At 37.9% G+C, this 17956-nt stretch overlaps 1 protein-coding gene across 1 annotated transcript in view; it reads left to right on the top strand.

The window, feature by feature from the left end:
• Window positions 1–17559, top strand: part of RPA1 (replication protein A1) — a 42039-nt gene extending 24480 nt beyond the window's left edge. The window contains exons 8-17 of the mRNA XM_075196694.1: window positions 519–621; window positions 2231–2299; window positions 2417–2609; window positions 2684–2823; window positions 3698–3846; window positions 4574–4703; window positions 8058–8234; window positions 11088–11195; window positions 12235–12321; window positions 16410–17559. Of these exons, the coding sequence (XP_075052795.1) occupies window positions 519–621; window positions 2231–2299; window positions 2417–2609; window positions 2684–2823; window positions 3698–3846; window positions 4574–4703; window positions 8058–8234; window positions 11088–11195; window positions 12235–12321; window positions 16410–16520 (1267 nt within the window). The 3' untranslated portion in view covers window positions 16521–17559. The remainder of the gene's footprint in view (window positions 1–518; window positions 622–2230; window positions 2300–2416; window positions 2610–2683; window positions 2824–3697; window positions 3847–4573; window positions 4704–8057; window positions 8235–11087; window positions 11196–12234; window positions 12322–16409) is intronic.
• Window positions 17560–17956: the final 397 nt, after the last annotated feature.

Below are 17956 nucleotides of genomic sequence, written 5' to 3'. Positions count from 1 at the left end.
CTATTTCCTAAGCACAAGCTAGGCTTTCTGCAGTCTTGTGTAACGTGACCTATTCTGCCCACTCCTTTCCCAGCATAAACATTAATGTAGCACATATTATCTGCACATTAGCCCATTTCCACTGTGGTAGTTTGAGTGTAAACCTCGTCTGGAATATTGAATTTTCTTTCAGAATACGGCTGTGTGGTGCTTCAGAAAAGGGAGTGTTTTGCAAGCTACTTGCAATTGATTAGATTTGTTGACTGTGCTAAAACCTGTAAAAGCTTCCTGTGGTACCACACACTTTACTGCCTTTGCTTTTAAATGCTCTGCTCTATCCCATCATTAGACTCCATAATATGCCAGCAACTCTCTTCCTTTTTACTTGTGTTTTTTATTTTTCGTTGACCACTCTAACAATGGAATCTTAAAGGTAGTCACAGTAGAGATTTTTACCTTTCATTTTTAGTAGCTGAGTGATAGGAAATATCATTAAATGTCTATTACCTTCCAAACACAAATATCTGACTTGTTTTCAGGTGGACAATACGTGCTCGAGTTACCAACAAAGGTCAGATTCGTACTTGGAGCAACTCCCGAGGGGAAGGGAAGCTATTTTCAATTGAAATGGTGGATGAGAGTGTAAGCAGACTGTGCTCAATTATTTCTTAAACACATGCGAGAGGAGTCATAAATGTTCTCACTAATGCCAGATAATTGTCATTTGGGAGAAGCATTAAGGTTAGCTTGTGAAGAAATGTCTGACTTCCAGTTACCAAGTTCTACTGAATTTTTTTATTTATTTTTTACAACAATGTCAATAGTTATCTATGGGGAGCCATCTTTGCATCTGTCAATGTTCGTGTGGATTTATTAGATGCAAATGTATGCAACTGGTGTTATTGTAACACTTGAATGTAGACTAAGCTTTTTTTTGTTTTTCTCTAGGGTGCTGCATAAAATTTGAAACTAGCTTTGCGGTTTCTCCTTAAACTTTTCCATATGAACATCCCATAAGCCTTCTGACGCTCACATGGCGATTTATACCATCCCATTAACAAAGCACACTTCTGATTGTTTCCTAGCTGGTTTGTAGAACAGCATTGCTCAATCTTCTAATTGCTTGGTGTTTGTGATTAAACCTTGGTTTCCAGAGTTAGGTCCTTAAGCATCTAGCCAAACAGAACGATTGGCACAGATCTTTTTACCCATTTGTTAAGGAAAGCAAGTTGGTTGACTGTTTATATACAGGTAGGCCTGAGTGCACTTTTTTGTTGTCTGTAGATGCCACAGCTAGACTACATTCACTTCAATAGAAAAAAAAAAACAACCCAAAACATTTGCTCTAATGACAAATCCCCATTTTCCATTCACACTGACCCCTTCCTAAATTCTACACGTAAATGATTTATCCAAATTCTGTATTTTAAAATGCAAACACACAGCCTCCTCTAGCGCACTGTAGGTCTAAATATATTCTGCTACAAAATAGACCTGAAACTAGAAGTAACATGATATCATATATTGTAAAAGGCTGAACATCTCTCACTGCTATACAGGGGGATGTGAACTCCACGAAATACAAAGGAAAGGACAAAAAAGTACAGTGCTGGGAGCGTTATCTAGCTATAAATCACTGCCAGTTATAGTTTCTTCCCTCTAGCGAATGCCGTGGGATGCTGTTGCTTGCTGCAGTCGGACTATTTGCTTTTGTGTTTGCTCTCCTAACCTATTGAGTTGTACAGGACTTGTCATACTTTCTATTCTTGGTCACTTGGAGAAAATGCAGTGACTAAAATTGTTTTTATGTGCAGATGTTGTTTCTCTGATGCAAGAACAAAAATCTGTTATCAAATAATTAGCTCTCCTTGCCCTGGGTATAGAGGGGGTGGATGAGTCATCTTAGAGCCTGGGCAGCGATTGTAAGTGGTGACATCTTTGTCATCAGTTAGGTACAAAGTACTTTGTAGCCCACACAACACGTGATTTTTTTCTTTTTTTAAAGCTAATTGGTTAATCATCTTGATTAACACTAACTAGAGGCATATTGTTGCGTACATGAACTATGCTTATTTACAAATAGATGTTTCCAAGTCAAGTTGATATGCAGGTAAAATCTGTAGATATTTTGCTGACTGATCAAAACATATTACAGCGTCACAGAAGCATCAGTCAAAAGCATTTCTGATTTCTGTACAATAAACTGTTCTGTTAATAAACTTCCCTGCTGTAACATAATGTCTTCTTGCAGGGTGAGATCCGGGCTACTGCTTTCAATGATCAGGCTGACAAATTTTTCTCTCTTATTGAAGTGAATAAGGTATTTCCCATTTTTTGTTTTTCTTCCACTAGATAAAATAAAATGGAGGTCTTATAGCTGTCATATTTGTTGTTTGCTTGCTGTTTTATAATGATCTTGCAATCTCTGTCTGGCTAGGTCTATTACTTTTCCAAAGGAACTTTAAAGATTGCTAACAAGCAGTATACGGCTGTAAAGAACGACTATGAGATGACTTTCAATAGTGAGACCTCTGTTATCCCTTGTGATGACTCTTCCGATGTCCCCACGGTGCAATTTGATTTTATTCCCATTTCTGAGCTTGAAAATAAGAATAAAGACACACTATTAGGTTTGTATACTTTTGGTTGGTGCCATGTAGGGTCTGGCTATGTAGACTTCATTATACTGTTGTCTTCCCTGCAGATGTCATAGGAATTTGTAAGAGTTTTGAAGATGTCGCTAAGGTGACTATAAAATCGAACAACCGAGAAGTATCAAAACGAACTATTCACTTAATGGATTCATCGGGCAAAGTGGTTGCAACAACTTTGTGGGGTGAAGATGTAAGTTCTCTGTATTTTATATAAAATGTAAAAGTCTCTTAACATATTTAGGGGCAGTTAAGTGCATTCTAACACAGTATTATACACTCTCCTAGTTGCTAGAAACACATAGCATTATTTTAGTTACCCTTGTATTATTCTTAGAATTTTTTAGAAATGAATACATAGTATTACATTCAAACTGCTTTCTATAGCTTCAATGGTAGCGTCACTCAATCGACTTTGTTTATCTTGCTGTAGAATGCAGGTGTTTTTTTTTATCTCTGTCCAATAACCCTATCTCCTCAACAAGAGCTGACGTTTTTGATCATTTATGATTATTCTTCACAATAAAACAATTTTAAGTCTGGCCAGAGGAATGTAAATACAACATGTAGTGCAGTGTCGGACTGGGGTTTATCAAAGGTCCACTGGGGATATCAGGTGCCCATAAAACGGTGCCCTGCCAAGGGGTTCTTGGCCTATCTGCTGAGGGTGTGATTAGTGATGAACTAATCCACCCTTCAACCACCTCCCCCTCTCCCATTATGCCTGTGTATGCTGTGCCTGCTAGTGACTAATTATATGCAGCTGTCTAGATTAAGAGTAGAGAAGTTGTGGCATACTGTAGCTTTTGGGGCCCATCAGAGAATTTGCTGGTGGAATTTGCCCCCTATTCTAAGTATAGCAAAGTACATGGCAAGCTTTTCTTTCTTGCTGCAATCTGTTGGTTTGAAGATGCCTAGTGTCCATTGTAGCACATTGTGTAATATTGTTTTAAATGTTAACAAATATTTTTTTGCACGCTTCATTTTGTTTTTGTGCTGTAGTTTTACCAAATCACTCATTTCTAGGCTTTAACTTGCTGCTTTGTTGTTTTCATGTCTCTAAACAGGCAGATAAATTTGATGGCTCTAGACAACCTGTTGTGGCAGTCAAAGGAGCACGCCTTTCTGACTTTGGAGGGCGGTCCCTGTCAGTCTTGTCGTCCAGTACTGTCATGATAAATCCAGATATTCCTGAGGCGTTCAAGCTCAGAGGATGGTAGGCTATGAATTATGATGTTGCCATGGTCAGTCAAAATGGTTTAACAAAGCATGAAGCCATATGAAAGTATCACTATACTTTACCAGTTTCCTCAGAGCAATTCCAAATTAAAACACTAGTGGGCATTATGGCAATGCCAAATGTTTGTTATTGCATTTTCAAGTTTTGAATCCATTTGCTACTAGACTGATGTCTGTCATTTCCCAAAGCTGACACATCAAATACTTGCTGAAGGTAAAAACCCAAGGCTTGCATTTAGGAGATTCAGAACAGAAGTGTATATTACTATTCCTAGGAATCCTCTGATTGGGGTTCTGTACAAGTCCTTGCAATCTGTAAGGACACCTTTATGAACTGCAGTACTTTGGGATGTACAGAGATCTAGGCTGTTCCTTAAATTCAATGATAAAAATAGACGTATTGCAATGGGATTAGTGGGAAAAGTATTGACTATGCAGCATAGATGTTTCTTGAATACAAAACATTAAGAAAACGTTATAATTTCTGTGAATATGTAAAAGGAATTCCTTTGAGGCACTGGCTAGGTTGACAAAAAATCCTAAATACATACTGATACATAATATAAGTGTGGTTTGTTTTTGTTTTTTTAACCATTTAAGGTTCCAGACATTGTGCTTGACAAGAGTTGTGTATAGTACAATTGCAAATTGCTGCATATTCAATATAGTTTTATGTGTAAGTTTTTGGAAACTCTCTTTCCAAGGTTTGATTCAGAGGGCCAGGTACTAGAAGGTACATCTATCTCAGAATCTCGTGGAGGTGCCGCAGGAGGGAACACAAACTGGAAGTCATTGCTTGAGGTGAAGAATGAAAACCTGGGCCATGGGGAAAAAGTAGGTCTTCAAATAAACACCCATTATATGTACAGGTTTCAGTGAAACAGTTCTGTTTTTTACGTTGGTTTTTTTCCTGCTTTAGCTGTATATTTGCGAACAAATCAGACTCTCACATAAATCCTTCCCACCCCAACCAATGTTTTTCAAGTGCTGTGGCCAGTAGGTGGTCACTGGACTGTTCCTTGCTCCATGTGTGGATGTCAATGAACTGGACATAATTCAGTGACCTGCCACTATGAAGAATGTTTTTTGTTTTATGCGCTTTTCACACCGAAGAGAGAAGCTCATTTGCGGCTCCTGTAGACCAAGGATACAGGAAAAGCTTGCAGAAGCGCAATTCTCTATGCAGTGTAGTAAGAGGCCTAATACGAGTTTGTTCTATATATTATGGCTGCACTTGTCCAGCTATTGGAAGTAATCTTAGAACTCTGCTCTTTGTACTGCTCTCCTGTTTTGTTTTAACTTAGGAGTGTAGCAAATCACTTCTCTACCAGATGCAGTATTATAATGGAGTCTCTCAAATCTGCTAGCCACTGGATGTGGGCAAGGAATTTCTAGCAACTCTTGATATCCAGATTCAGGAAGATGGTCAACAGTCCGTGGTGTATAGGGATGAACCCCCCTTTCCCTCCCCCCCCCCCCCCCCCCACCCCCACACACACACCCCTCCCTCTCTACAGCTCCTTTGGGTCTCTACCAAAGTATTAGCTTCATGGTGGACCAAATGCATCATTAGGGGACCATATGCCTGTATATTACACTGGTGAAGCTTCAACTGGATAATCGATCTGGACAAAGCTTTCCTAGTTACAACAATATCTGTTTTTCCACGGGAACAAGACCTCTTCCTCTTCCTGACCAGCCCTTACTCTATCGGTTGGAACAAAGGTCTGTAATCTTCAGAATTATTTTTTCTCTAGTTGCTAAAAATTTCCCGGGGAGTTCTGTCTGGTTTTCCCTCAGAATGGCTGCGCCTTGCTGCTCATGGTTGGAGCTATATAACCTGACAATTGGCATACACTGTGATTTTGGTCTTGCACATGGTCACTATCCCTCTTTAAGATAACATTGAAATGGTACAGACAATTAATACTACTGCTGTGACATACCTGAATTATCAGAGTGGAATGTGCATAACTCAGGCATGGTCGAGAACCAAGCTGTTCTTGCTATCCCAGTAATTTACATTATGGGGCTGGACAACTGAGAGGTGAACTTCTTGAGTTGCAAACATTTGGACTCTGGCAAGTGGTCTGTGCACCACAAAGACTTCCAGGATCTCATGGAGTTTTACGATTTGTTGGGGTCCCGTCTGAACCACAAGTTTCCTCTGTGTTGTCAGGCCTTGTGTTTTAGGTGCATGTGTCATAGCTAGTTTATTTGTTCCAATTCTTTGCATGTTTCGGATGAACAGGCTTAAGCTGGGTACACACTACAGAAATTTCGACCAACTTTTTATGCCGAGCGATTTTACATGCGATCGATGGTCCGATCGCTCGGTCCATGGACTGCATACACACTAGCCTTGTTTAGGACGATAAAGGGAAGAGCGGATGTCCCTTTAGCGACTTTTTACAGCTATGTTGTCGTGAGCAATGACTCTAATTTCATACTCACTGTTGTGGATCGGTCGGAAGTTTATACACACTTCACAACGGAAACGAGATTGGAACGAAAATATTAAACAGTACGACCAACCAAATGAGGCGACAATCGTCCATTTGGGCAGACTCTCAACCATCGTGTCACTGCACACACTGACCCGACTTTTTTGAATGAGAGGTCGTATGTCGGCTGATTTAGCAGATTATTGGATGAAAACTGTGTAGTGTGTACCCAGCTTAAGAGGGTTTGGGCACTATTCCTTGCTCCTGACTGGTCCAGTAACCTGATCTGGCTTCTTTTTCAGTTGAACCGCTTCAGTGTTTCCCACTCCAGGTGGCTCATCTTTCACAAGGACTCATCCATCAATGTCTAGGGACTCTGGTCTTAAAATTGCCACATCATTGAAGCCAAATTCTTAGACTAAAATGTTTAACTTGACTTTGTCTTCAAGACTGTGCAGCTAACATGGCGTGGATAGTGGCCTGGCTTTGGTTTCTATCTAAGGTCTAACGCTTTTCATCCTCCGATTTAGAGTATGGTTCCCCTCTGGGGGACCTTACTATTCTGAAAATGTTACAGAAGGCCGTTTCAACCAACTTGCTCGGTTCCATCCCCTTTATTGACCTTGGAGGTAGCTTTTCGTGTCCAGCTTGTGTTGCTGCTTTCTCTCTCTTTGACTTCACTTATGAGGATAAAGAAGCCTTGAGGACCTGTTACCTTTCAACATAAATTGTCTCTGTTTTTCATATTCCCTAGTAGTTGGATGTGGTAAGTTGCTCTTGGGTTTGTTTTGAGTGCTTCCCCTCATTTTCTGTACACTGTATAAAGACAACTATCCACTATGCTGAAACCGGCAAGAGCTAAGGTGCCCATCTGGCTCATTCAATACAGGAGCTGGCCCCTCCTAGGTGGTGTCATGGGGCCTCCGTGGACCAGGATTGCAGAGGCCATCTTACTGCCTTTTCAAACTGCATAGAGTTGACTCTTTCGTTTCCTCTACAAAAGCATCAAATTTGGAAGTGAATCCTTTTTTTCTTTTCTCCACACTGCTGACTCAGAAAAAGATTTTGTTGTTAACATTAAATCTTTCTTCAAGACTTTGAAGACCATGTCCTGAGGAGGAGAGCAAGGCTACAGAAAAGGAGTTTGTGAGAGTAGTGGTTGGTGTGTATTCTTTGCACATCTCTATCCTACCTACAAAGGATTCTGTTTACTCTCCATGACTTGGAGAGAAGTATTTATCAGCAAGTGCAGAATCCATTTTCCCCTGTTTTTCAATATGTATTAAAATATTTGAATTCTTTTTTTTCCTATTTATTCTGAATTAGATAATATAGCCACATCAGTATGTGTATTATATATAAAATCAGGTAATGCTAAATACTAGTCTGGAACCCCTCCCGTTGTCCAGGCTCTTTAAGTAAAATTTAACTTGCATGTAGAGCATGAAATATTCCCTTCCATAGCAAGAGGAAAGGCAAATCCATTCAGCTTTTGCTTGCAGACACTGTTTAGTTTGAAAAAGTGATGCAATTAGTTGCTGAGAAATGGTCTGCTTTGGTCGCTCATTTGAGTTAATGGAGCCTGGGAGCAGTGTCTGGAGTGCATACATGGGTAGGCAAACTAGCAGGTTTGCTTTTTATGTTATGGTATTGGTGTACATGTAAATATTAAATGTTTTTTGTTTGTTTTTAATTATTTCATGACAAACTGTATTTGAAATGTCTTTCCCTTGCAATTTTCCAGGCAGATTATTTTACCAGTGTAGCTACAATTGTGTATCTTAAAAAGGAGAACTGCCTCTATCAGGCCTGCCCTTCACAGGACTGCAATAAAAAGGTGATAGATCACCAGAATGGTCTCTTTCGCTGTGAGAAGTGTGACAAAGAATTTCCCAACTTTAAATACCGCCTCATTCTTTCAGTGAGTATTAAATGGTCATGAGTGGTTATGTTTGCTTTTAATTTAAAGAACTGGAAGAACAGATTACTGTCTGGGAAACAAGGTGCCTTACTTGTCCACTGTGCTTAATATGGACTGCTTACAAGTGATGGGGACCTAGGAATAAGCAGATGCATGGAAAAAAATAACCTTCCCTCATTTACCATTGATAAATATGAGATTATAAACTCCAAGCATTTATTTTTCTTTTGCTCTGGATATTAAACACTTTTTTTCCCCCCACTGAAAGTAAAGTCAACCTAATGCTGTGTATTAATATTACATTGATTCTTGTTTAGTTTTCATATAATGTAGCTGTTTTTCAAGTTCTGCTCCATTCCAATAGTGAGTGGTATGCAAGGATTAAAAGGTAACTATATTTATTATTCTCATGGGCAGAATTAGGAATTATGTAGTTAAAAAAAAATAAATTACATGGTTAAAATAAAGTAGATGGGGCACTGTTTCCAGCTGTCATGTAGTTTTGCCTCCCCCCCCCCCCCCCTCCCCAAACAGTAATCCAATAAATTAAATACTTTTGTTCCAAAGAGTTCCCTTCACTTAGTCAACCTTAAGGCTTTTTACGTAGAACATACTGAGGACAGGCTAGGCCGCAGAGTGGATTTGCAAATCTCCCACAAGAGACCAGGCTGTCTAGTGAATAAAAAATGTTGAACTTGCTAAATTATGTTTTTGTTTTAGTTTTTATTTGTTTCAAATCATGCATTACATGGCTTCCTGTGTTTAAAGAGAAAGTAAAGTCACTATTTGACATAATGTCAAATACTGTGTATACTGAACTGAATAATATCAACACTCCAGTTATTTCATGTATCTTAAATATGTTCACCATGCTTTCTTTCAGTCCTCTGCGACAGGTGGTCATGTTAGGAGGAAGGTTCTTCTCTAACTAAACAAGCAGAAAGTGTCAGCGAGACATACTTGATTTGCAGCAGGGTGGTAGTTCTTACATAGACAGGGTTAGCACCAGTAATGTCACAGCAGATGTTGTGGTTTAGTGGTCTTTAAAAAGTGAGTGGTACCCATGCATTGTTTGGTATTTTACCATGTCATTCTATAAAAATGTTATCGCAAAAAGACACCAGAACTGCAGAGTGCATGTGCAGATTCCTTGTCAGGGGTATTTATATACTGTTCTGGACTGTGGGTAGTGAAGAACCATCTGTAGCATTGCTAATGTATTGCATGCTTGTGTAGTTCCATAACTGCCGTGGGACTTGCAGTTAAACTAAAATTCCATTCTCATTCCAGTGCTAAGTAACTGCTGAACGATCTTGTTTAAATACGGCTTACTCGATCTGTCATTGATCCAAAATGAGAGATATAAAGCTCAAATCGCTTGCCAAGTTTTTTTCTTTGAGACGCCTTTGTACTTGTGTAAAGCCCACAAAAATAAATCTGCATTGTATTGGTACAGATGTCCATGCTGTTTGTCCTGTGTGGCTCAATTATCAAGCAGCTTGTATGAGACACAAACACAATTTCTTTTCTTTCTTTTTTTTTTTTTTTTTCCTTTCTTTTTTTTTGGGTTGCTAAAGTTTGTTGTTTTTGCTAATATCATTGTCTTACAAGAGGTAACTTATCATTACTTGTTTATAAGTTGGCATGGCTTATTCTGAAAGCAGGGATAAACTTAACATTATGACAAAGTAAAATCAAATGTTTATAAAGAGAAGAAATTGCATTTAGAGCCAAGGGCCCATATTCGGCACTCTCTGAGGAGCCATTCCTTGCACCTACTAAATTAATGGTGCCTGCTTCAAAGGCAGAGCCTCTTTCTGCCTGTGTCTGAGCTGAATTTGTCTGAGAGCGAAGCTGATATTAGCTTATGCAAAAGACTGCCCGTTCTCCACATGCGGTCTCGCCACTTTCATACAAGTGCTCGTTGGCCCTGACCTGGTAAGGAGAGCGTGGTTCTTTCTTCTCTCCAGCTCATTATACTCGGCAGCCCTCAGCAGCTGTGACGACTTGCAATCAAGCTGTTTAATGCCGGCTGAAATACCAAATGATGTAAAATGGCAGTAGGGTGTTGTGGAAGGTATAAATAACAGGCTGTTGGTGAATTTGTGAATTAAACTCTTTATTTTTCCAGACTCCTGGATTCTCCATGCCCTGCTTAGAGCTTTGTCAATGGCAAGGCTTAAAGACCCTTTTCTGTTAACCTGATTTGGGCTGTGACAGACGAGATACTTTAGATCTGCAGCTCTCGCAATAGTCTGATGTCAGAAGCTATTTTTAAAAGCCCTTGTCATGCAGGTTGCTGTTTTCAACAGTCTAGGATAGTGCTCTCTGTTAACTTTAAAAAATAAAAAATTTCTTTAGCACTTGTTATTTTCTAATGGTTTCTGGAGTGCATGTAATGATCCTACTGTACAACTTGTGGGATTTATGTCAAGTGACACACTAGAAAGCTGGTCATAATTATACTGTCAGAAGGCCTCTTTTGTGCAATGAACTGTGTATAAAAAAATTTAGATATTTTATTTATAGTGCTTGTTTACATAGGCTGATATGTACAGGAATCTGTTACCAAGAAAATACTTTAATAATTTTAAGGGGGAATTCAATTGGCTGCGTTACTGTTAAAAGTAACGCGACCTGCACGTAATTACCGTTATTACGGTAGTTTTTAATGCCGGCTTTGCTGCGAGCAGAAAGCCGCTTTCATTTTACCATAATAACGGTAATATCTTTAACGCAGCGGTACTTCGGAGGGAATTGAATTCTCCCCTTAGCGTTTAAAATGGTTTTTAACAGTTTTTGAATTAACCATGAAGATTCTTGCAACAAAACCTGTGGTATGGACTCTTGCAGGCCAACATTGCAGATTTTGGGGAGAATCAGTGGATTACCTGTTTCCAGGAGTCTGCTGAAGCCATTCTTGGCCAGAATGCAGCTTATCTTGGAGAACTCAAGGAAAAGGTATGGTACTGTCCTCCCTTAACACCCTTCATTTGCAGGGTATGGTTAGATCAGCTTTTGGTCTGTTTCAGAGTCTCTTAATATGGTGGTAGATGACATTCTCAATGTAATTGACACTGCCTTAATATTTAATTAACTAATATGGAAATGAAGATTCATAGGTAATGGCTTAAAGATGCAATACTACCTATGCAAATATTTCCTAAGGTAGGCCCTAGCTGGATCCCCAGCTACATGGAACACTTCTCCCCCAGCTTTAACTCACAGCATTGATCAAATGTTCTATAGGGTAAGTTGTAAGGATATGGGGGAGATGAGAAGAGTAAGTAGTTCCCCATAGCAACCTATGGAAATTGTTTTAAGCCTTATGATGGAGTGTGTGTGTGTTTATAATATAAATTTGGCATCAGTCAATATATTGTCGCCTTAGAAAGGTGTGAAACCAGTGTTGTACTAATTTGCACTTGCCAATCAGATACTGTAAGTACCTTAATTGTTTCTTGCACAAGACTTTTGAAAGTCTAATATGCATTATTGTACACATGCACTTCTATTGGTAAATAACCCACATAATGTAATAATATAGGTGAAACGTATTGGCGTTTTAACTATATTTTTTGCATATTGGTTTCTCGCTATTGTTTTGGATATTGACCATTGCGTATCTTTAATGGCATATTAAGAACAATGGCTAAGTTTACAACTACCTCACGTTTAACAGACGGGTGCTTTTGACTTCAAGTGGCTTTTTTTTTTTTTTTTTTCATCTCCTTGGTTTTGTCTCAATTATATATGAATGCTTTTTCTCTCGTCTCTCCAGAAGATAAAAAAAAGTGCTCTCTGCTGCTTTTCATTTAAAAGTAGTCACTGGGTGTCCATAGTTGAATAAATCCCAGCTGAGCAGAGAGAAAACATTTTCTGATGACTGCTGATGTATTTTGAGCAAGTTTATAGGTGCAATTCATTCCTGTACAGAGGAAGCCTCTTTTCTGAGAGCTGTTCCGTGTTCCCTCTGAACATTTCTGTGTTCTTGTTGTAGAATGAGCAAGCATTTGAGGAGGTATTTCAGAATGCCAACTTCCGATCTTACACCTTTAGAGTTCGGGTCAAGTTGGAGACTTACAATGTAAGTACTAATCTTTTTTTCAACATGAATGTAACTTTTGAATACTTTGAAAATATTTACAGATCATATATGGTGTTCAGACAGCGTTCAAACAACTGTTATATGTGAAATATGAATTGTAATGCTCTAATGCTTAGTTCCTTCAAATGTAATCTAACTTTGGAGTGCAGTAGTCCTTTTCTGCAATTAAACTTCTCTAGAATACACAGTGATACCTACAGGATATAAGTATGGTTTGCTCAAATATAGGAAATTAGTACTGTTTGTTCATAACTTTTAAATGATAATTCTTGACTGTGAATGACATTGTTAAAATAAACTAAATCTAATGTTTTTTGTCTTTTAGCATAGCCTGTTTTTCATGTTATCACTTCTCATATTCTGTATCAATAGCACCTACTATTCCCTAAATTAAAGTGCACCTGCACTTTGTGAGCTGATAAATTGGTAAGCTACATTGTCCTGTTTCAAGTCCAAAAAAATAACATCCTACATGGTTCACTATAATCTCTAAATTTCTGTTTTTTGTTTTTGGTGCATTGAACTTGAAGTATACATGGAAATATACGTATGTGAACCTACCCTAAATGTTATATACACTCAAAACATGTGTTTGGCATTTAGGCTTAATTGAGTTCTTGGTAACACGCACCAAAATGCATTATTTCTCTGGCCTTGAAAAAGCCACTCCCATAGTGTGTATAAAAAAAAAAAAATAAACACGCAAAAAAAAATGTAATGTTGATGGTTAAGAATGGTATTGTATAGGTTTTGTACCCATGTATTAAAATGGTTAAGCTGATAATGACTTTCCAGGAAAAGCCACCTAGCATTGGCAAACTGTTCCAGCTTCACATTTCTGGTACATGTGTGGGTTGAGTGTAATGTTCCAGATTGCTGCAAGTTACAAATATGTGTGTGTCAATTTTACACCGTTGTTTTTATCTCTGCAGCTTCCAAGATTTATTTTAATTGCTTTAATCAGAAGTACCACCTACTCTATTAGTTTAGGATAGAAAATCATTAGGTGACATCATATGAACTACCACCACTCTTGGCTTGTCTACATAGTAATGACTAGATTTTGGCTTTGCTCAGTCTGAAAAATAATCAGCACAATAACTTTCTTGTGTAGTCCCAGCATAGCAGTTTGATAATGTACTTAAGACAAGCTTTCTTGTCAAGCTAGTATATTAATATGCTTTTGGTGTGTCTTGTAGGAAAACAGCAGGTATATTAATATAAATGTTTCTATTTTAGTAAACCTGAGTAGTGGTTCTATATTATATCCCTTGCTAGTTTTCTTTCAGTGTGTACTTTACCATCCTAGTGTTTTAGTATGCACTTATATAGTATAATGTATGCTGTATATAGTGGTATTTATTCTCAAAGCTTACTCTGGCTACATTTTAGATTTCCTGAGAATGCGACAGAAATGGATAAACATGATGTCCCCATATGTTTGTGATCAGTAATGTGTAATAATGGGTTGCATGGTATAGGTATTGAGCTGTATTATGTTTTCCGAGTTGTAGCACAGAGCATACTTAGTAGCTCATAGAATTACTGCTTCAATCATTATCTTGTCTGCCCTTGCCCAAAAAATTCCCTTTTAAGAAATTAATTTCAAGAGTCGATGTAATAAACACTGTTACTCCTTAACACGTTATGTTCCAGCAACTTTTATTCTGAGTTTCTCCCACAATAACCTATTTAATTATTTTAGCCAAGAGAATTGTTTTTTGTCGGGGGAGGGTGGGGATACTGTACTTCTGTCTAGTAGCACATCACAATGTTTTTTGTGGGTTTTTCAAAAATATAGAAGGAAAAGCAATTGGCCCATGTTTTTTTAAACAGTTGTATAACACCCACAAATGTTTTGCCCATTTTATTCTGATTTGTAATGTGTGTAAGGGTACTGTGATGTCTATCATTAGATGTCAATTTCATCTAGGCTAATGGTAGAACATGCGAACACATGCTCTAAAAATAGTAGTATAGTTTAGAGAACCTCTTCAAGTCTTACGAAACCTAGAGGTTTCTTCTACTCTGACGCCGCCAATGTTTCCAGGTAGAAGTCGGGAACATTGTTTCTTATGCATAGAGTTCTATTCTGAATGCTGTGCAGGAGCGATCTTATGGACTGGAACCATTCATTATTTTTCCCTGCTGCTATACAGGCTCCTGTGTGGGAAACACGTGCGCAGAAAACCTACCAACATTCTCGCGCAAATACCTGTACTTTCTGGCGGACAAAGTCATTGTGCCATATAACATACAGTTGTGTCCATTTATAAGAAAGGCGCTAAATATCATCTGTATAATTATCAAATATTTTGGGTAACCTGATTTAAATTAAGAGATATATATATATATATATATATATATATATATATATATAGTTTTATACCACTTTTGATGGTAAAGTCTTTAATTTAAAAAAAAATATAAACTTGAGTGGTATCGACACATTTCCACTTTTGTGTGTAAAAGGAATGCCAGCCACTAAAATCTTAATATTTTCCTGTTAAAATAAATGTTTTTAGGCCTTATACCTTGAATTTTTTGCCCATTGCTTTTAATTAACATGTGGGCCTGTATTGAAGGTTTATGTGAGGTAATTTGTGCTCTGCATAGGATTACATTACAAAATGAGACATGTGACTCTTAAAACACTGTAATATAATACAAGGCACACAGTTATACCGCAATTATACCTACTCAATCTGTGCCTGTACAAGTCCCATGTGCTGACACAAAAGACATTATATTATAACATGCCTGCTAGTTATGCGACTCCCACTGCTCTCTTGTTAAGTCTTTGGAAAACAAAGTGGCTCTCAACCTCACATTAAATGTGAATAATCTTTGCTTTTACTTGTTTTGATGTAATGTATAATTTTTTTGTGTGTGGTTCCAAATTAATTTGCTTTGCTAATCTCTGAAGCTGATTTATTGAATATTTTCTGTATGACTTAAGTTAAAGGAGCAATCTGGCAACAAGAAGAGCAAGTGAAGTATAATTAACATCTGACCCATTTAAAGATTAAATTTAGAGTGACTTGAATATATGGAATATATGTATGCTGCTTACACCTTCTGGCGCACAGCCTGACATCAACCTGCGCTTTTTGTTGTGCTGGTCGCTTCTTATGTAGAAGCACCATTCTTCTCTCCCTCATAACATAGCTGGGTGTAGACTCTGTGATGCTCTATTGCATGTTCTGGACCATTAGAAGAACCAATACATGTGTCTAAGGAAACTTAACCAAGTGTAGCTTGGTATACAGTTCTAGGTCACTGCCAATCCACGTTATAATAACCTCAAAACACTGCTATGCAATTGTTAGAAGCATTTATATAGGCTATTGTGACTTGCCTACCACCTGCAATTCACTGTGGAGAGAGCTGCTTGCTCCCAATCGGTTGATTCATTAATGACAAATATACGAAAAGACCTTCAGATGTGGTTCTATAAATCTTTTTCTGAATACATGCATAACATGCACTTGGATGGTCTTCTTTTGAAGAGTATTCTGTTTGGACATAGCTGGTTAGTCGGAGAACTCTGAAAAGAACCATTTTGGGTAGTTGACAAGATGATTGAGACTATATCAGACTTGAGATCACTGACACAAAATTTGACAGCATGAGAAACCAGCAGGATAATAGCTGTACAGACAGGTTATTTAGTGAGTAGATATTTATTTTGGGCAGATATTTGGTTCACACATATGGAGTATTGTGTTCTATTGATAACATTAATTTGTTTCATTAATTTTGAGAGTATTTTCTACTTTTCCCAGACAATTTAGTGATGCCTGTCAGTTGCACTGTTCAGTAGTATCTGAACTGCATTGTATTTGGGAACAGCTGGAAAGTGTTTTTTTTTTTTTTTTTTGGGCTAAAAAACATATAAAACACACATTATAAGTGGTTGAAGCAAATAGTTGCAATATTTACTGTTTGTGGTTATTGGTTTTTATATCAATAGCCCCAGTCAGACGTGTGCACAAAGACCTCTACCACAAAGCTACAAGTGTCTAACAAGTGATCTATTTATTTATTTTCTTCCTCCCTGTTTAAAGGATGAATCCCGTATCAAGGCCACAGCTATGGACGTGAAACCAGTTGATTACAAAGAATACTCCAGACGTATTATCATGAATATAAGGAAACTTGCCACTCAAGGAGTGTAAAGTACGGTCAATAAAACGATCATTCCACGAACAGTTCTTCACCCTGAGAAAATGAAAACAAAAAGTAGATTTGTGAAGGTTGTAACCCTGCTAAGCTGCATCAGCTCATATCTAAAATCTGTTAACATTAGTATCTATATTTGCGGGTGAACCAAGTTAACAATTCAATGCAATATTATTATTTTTTTAGAGGCACTGCTGCAGTATGGCAGATTCTGCAAGTCATGGTCTCATGCAGCTCATGATGTTATTTTTAAACATGTTACTACTGCAAACAAGAGTTAGGGAAGCAGTTGTATTGTGACATTTGTACCTTAGCCTGCAGCTATTGTAAATATGTTTATCTAATTATAAATCTTATACTTGCCTTCCTGAGCTTTGTGTTAATTTACAAGAAAGCTTACTTACATTTAAACAGGACTTAATTAATATCCATGGAAGTAATTGGCTGCTGCTGAGCAATTGATTGCCCACCCACATACCCTTTTAACCCTCTGGAAGGTTCCGTAAGATGTAGCTGATTAGGGGCTCCCATTCCTCTTGTGCAGACCGGGGGCTTATTGCCTTCGCTTTGTGCTTCTGTTTGCAGTGGGAAGATGTGCCATACAGTTTGCAATTGCTTGGAATAACAATATGGAGGAATTATTAATCAAAGACCTATCTTTTCTATCTGAAGACTTTCCTTCGGGGTTTAATAGACTGAGTCAGATGGTCCTGATATTAATCAAAATTGTCTCTTCTGAGAAGCTCTGATAAGCATTGACTCTCTGGCCCCTGGGGAAATCTGGCCAACTACAAAGCTTTGCTTTATATTTCATTTAAATATTGTGCTTTCGTATTTTTTATTTTTTTTTGACAGTGTGTAATTGCAGAAGTTTTCTGTCTATACATTCAGAGCAATTACCTATATTTTGAGCTGCTGTTTTCTTTTTTTTTTTTTCCTCCTTCCCCCTTTTTGTTATGAAATTAATCGGCACCGTTATGTTGGTGGAAAATGTACCTTTTTATTCTTGGAACTGAATAAAAAATTTAGATTTTGCATGTGTATTTGCTTTGTTGATGAAATTGGTTTATAAAAAGCAATCAATTTTCTCTTTAAAAAGGTGCTAGCAAAATGAGTTGGGAAAAGCCGACATTTCCCAAGCTTTTTACCATTTGCTGCTGTAAGATAGGATTTTCAGCTTCCACTGTTTTAAAGAGCTGAGACAGCACCTTTTTATGCTTTTATTGGCATGTGCACAAGCCCCTGAAACCAAGGAGGATTTAGAATTTGCCTGGGAAACTGTAATTCGGCTAGTGGGATGCTTCAATTGATGTTGTTAGCCTGTGTGAGAGCTTCATTATATTCCCTGCATGTCTCCTGCCACTGCTAACCTACTTGGACATAGCAGACTTGAGTGCAAATAAATAGGCCTGTACCACAGATCACTTGCACA

The sequence above is a fragment of the Mixophyes fleayi genome, chromosome 2 (assembly GCF_038048845.1).
Source record: "Mixophyes fleayi isolate aMixFle1 chromosome 2, aMixFle1.hap1, whole genome shotgun sequence".
In the NCBI taxonomy this organism is placed as follows: domain Eukaryota; kingdom Metazoa; phylum Chordata; class Amphibia; order Anura; family Limnodynastidae; genus Mixophyes; species Mixophyes fleayi.
This window is presented reverse-complemented; position numbering and strand designations above follow the sequence as displayed.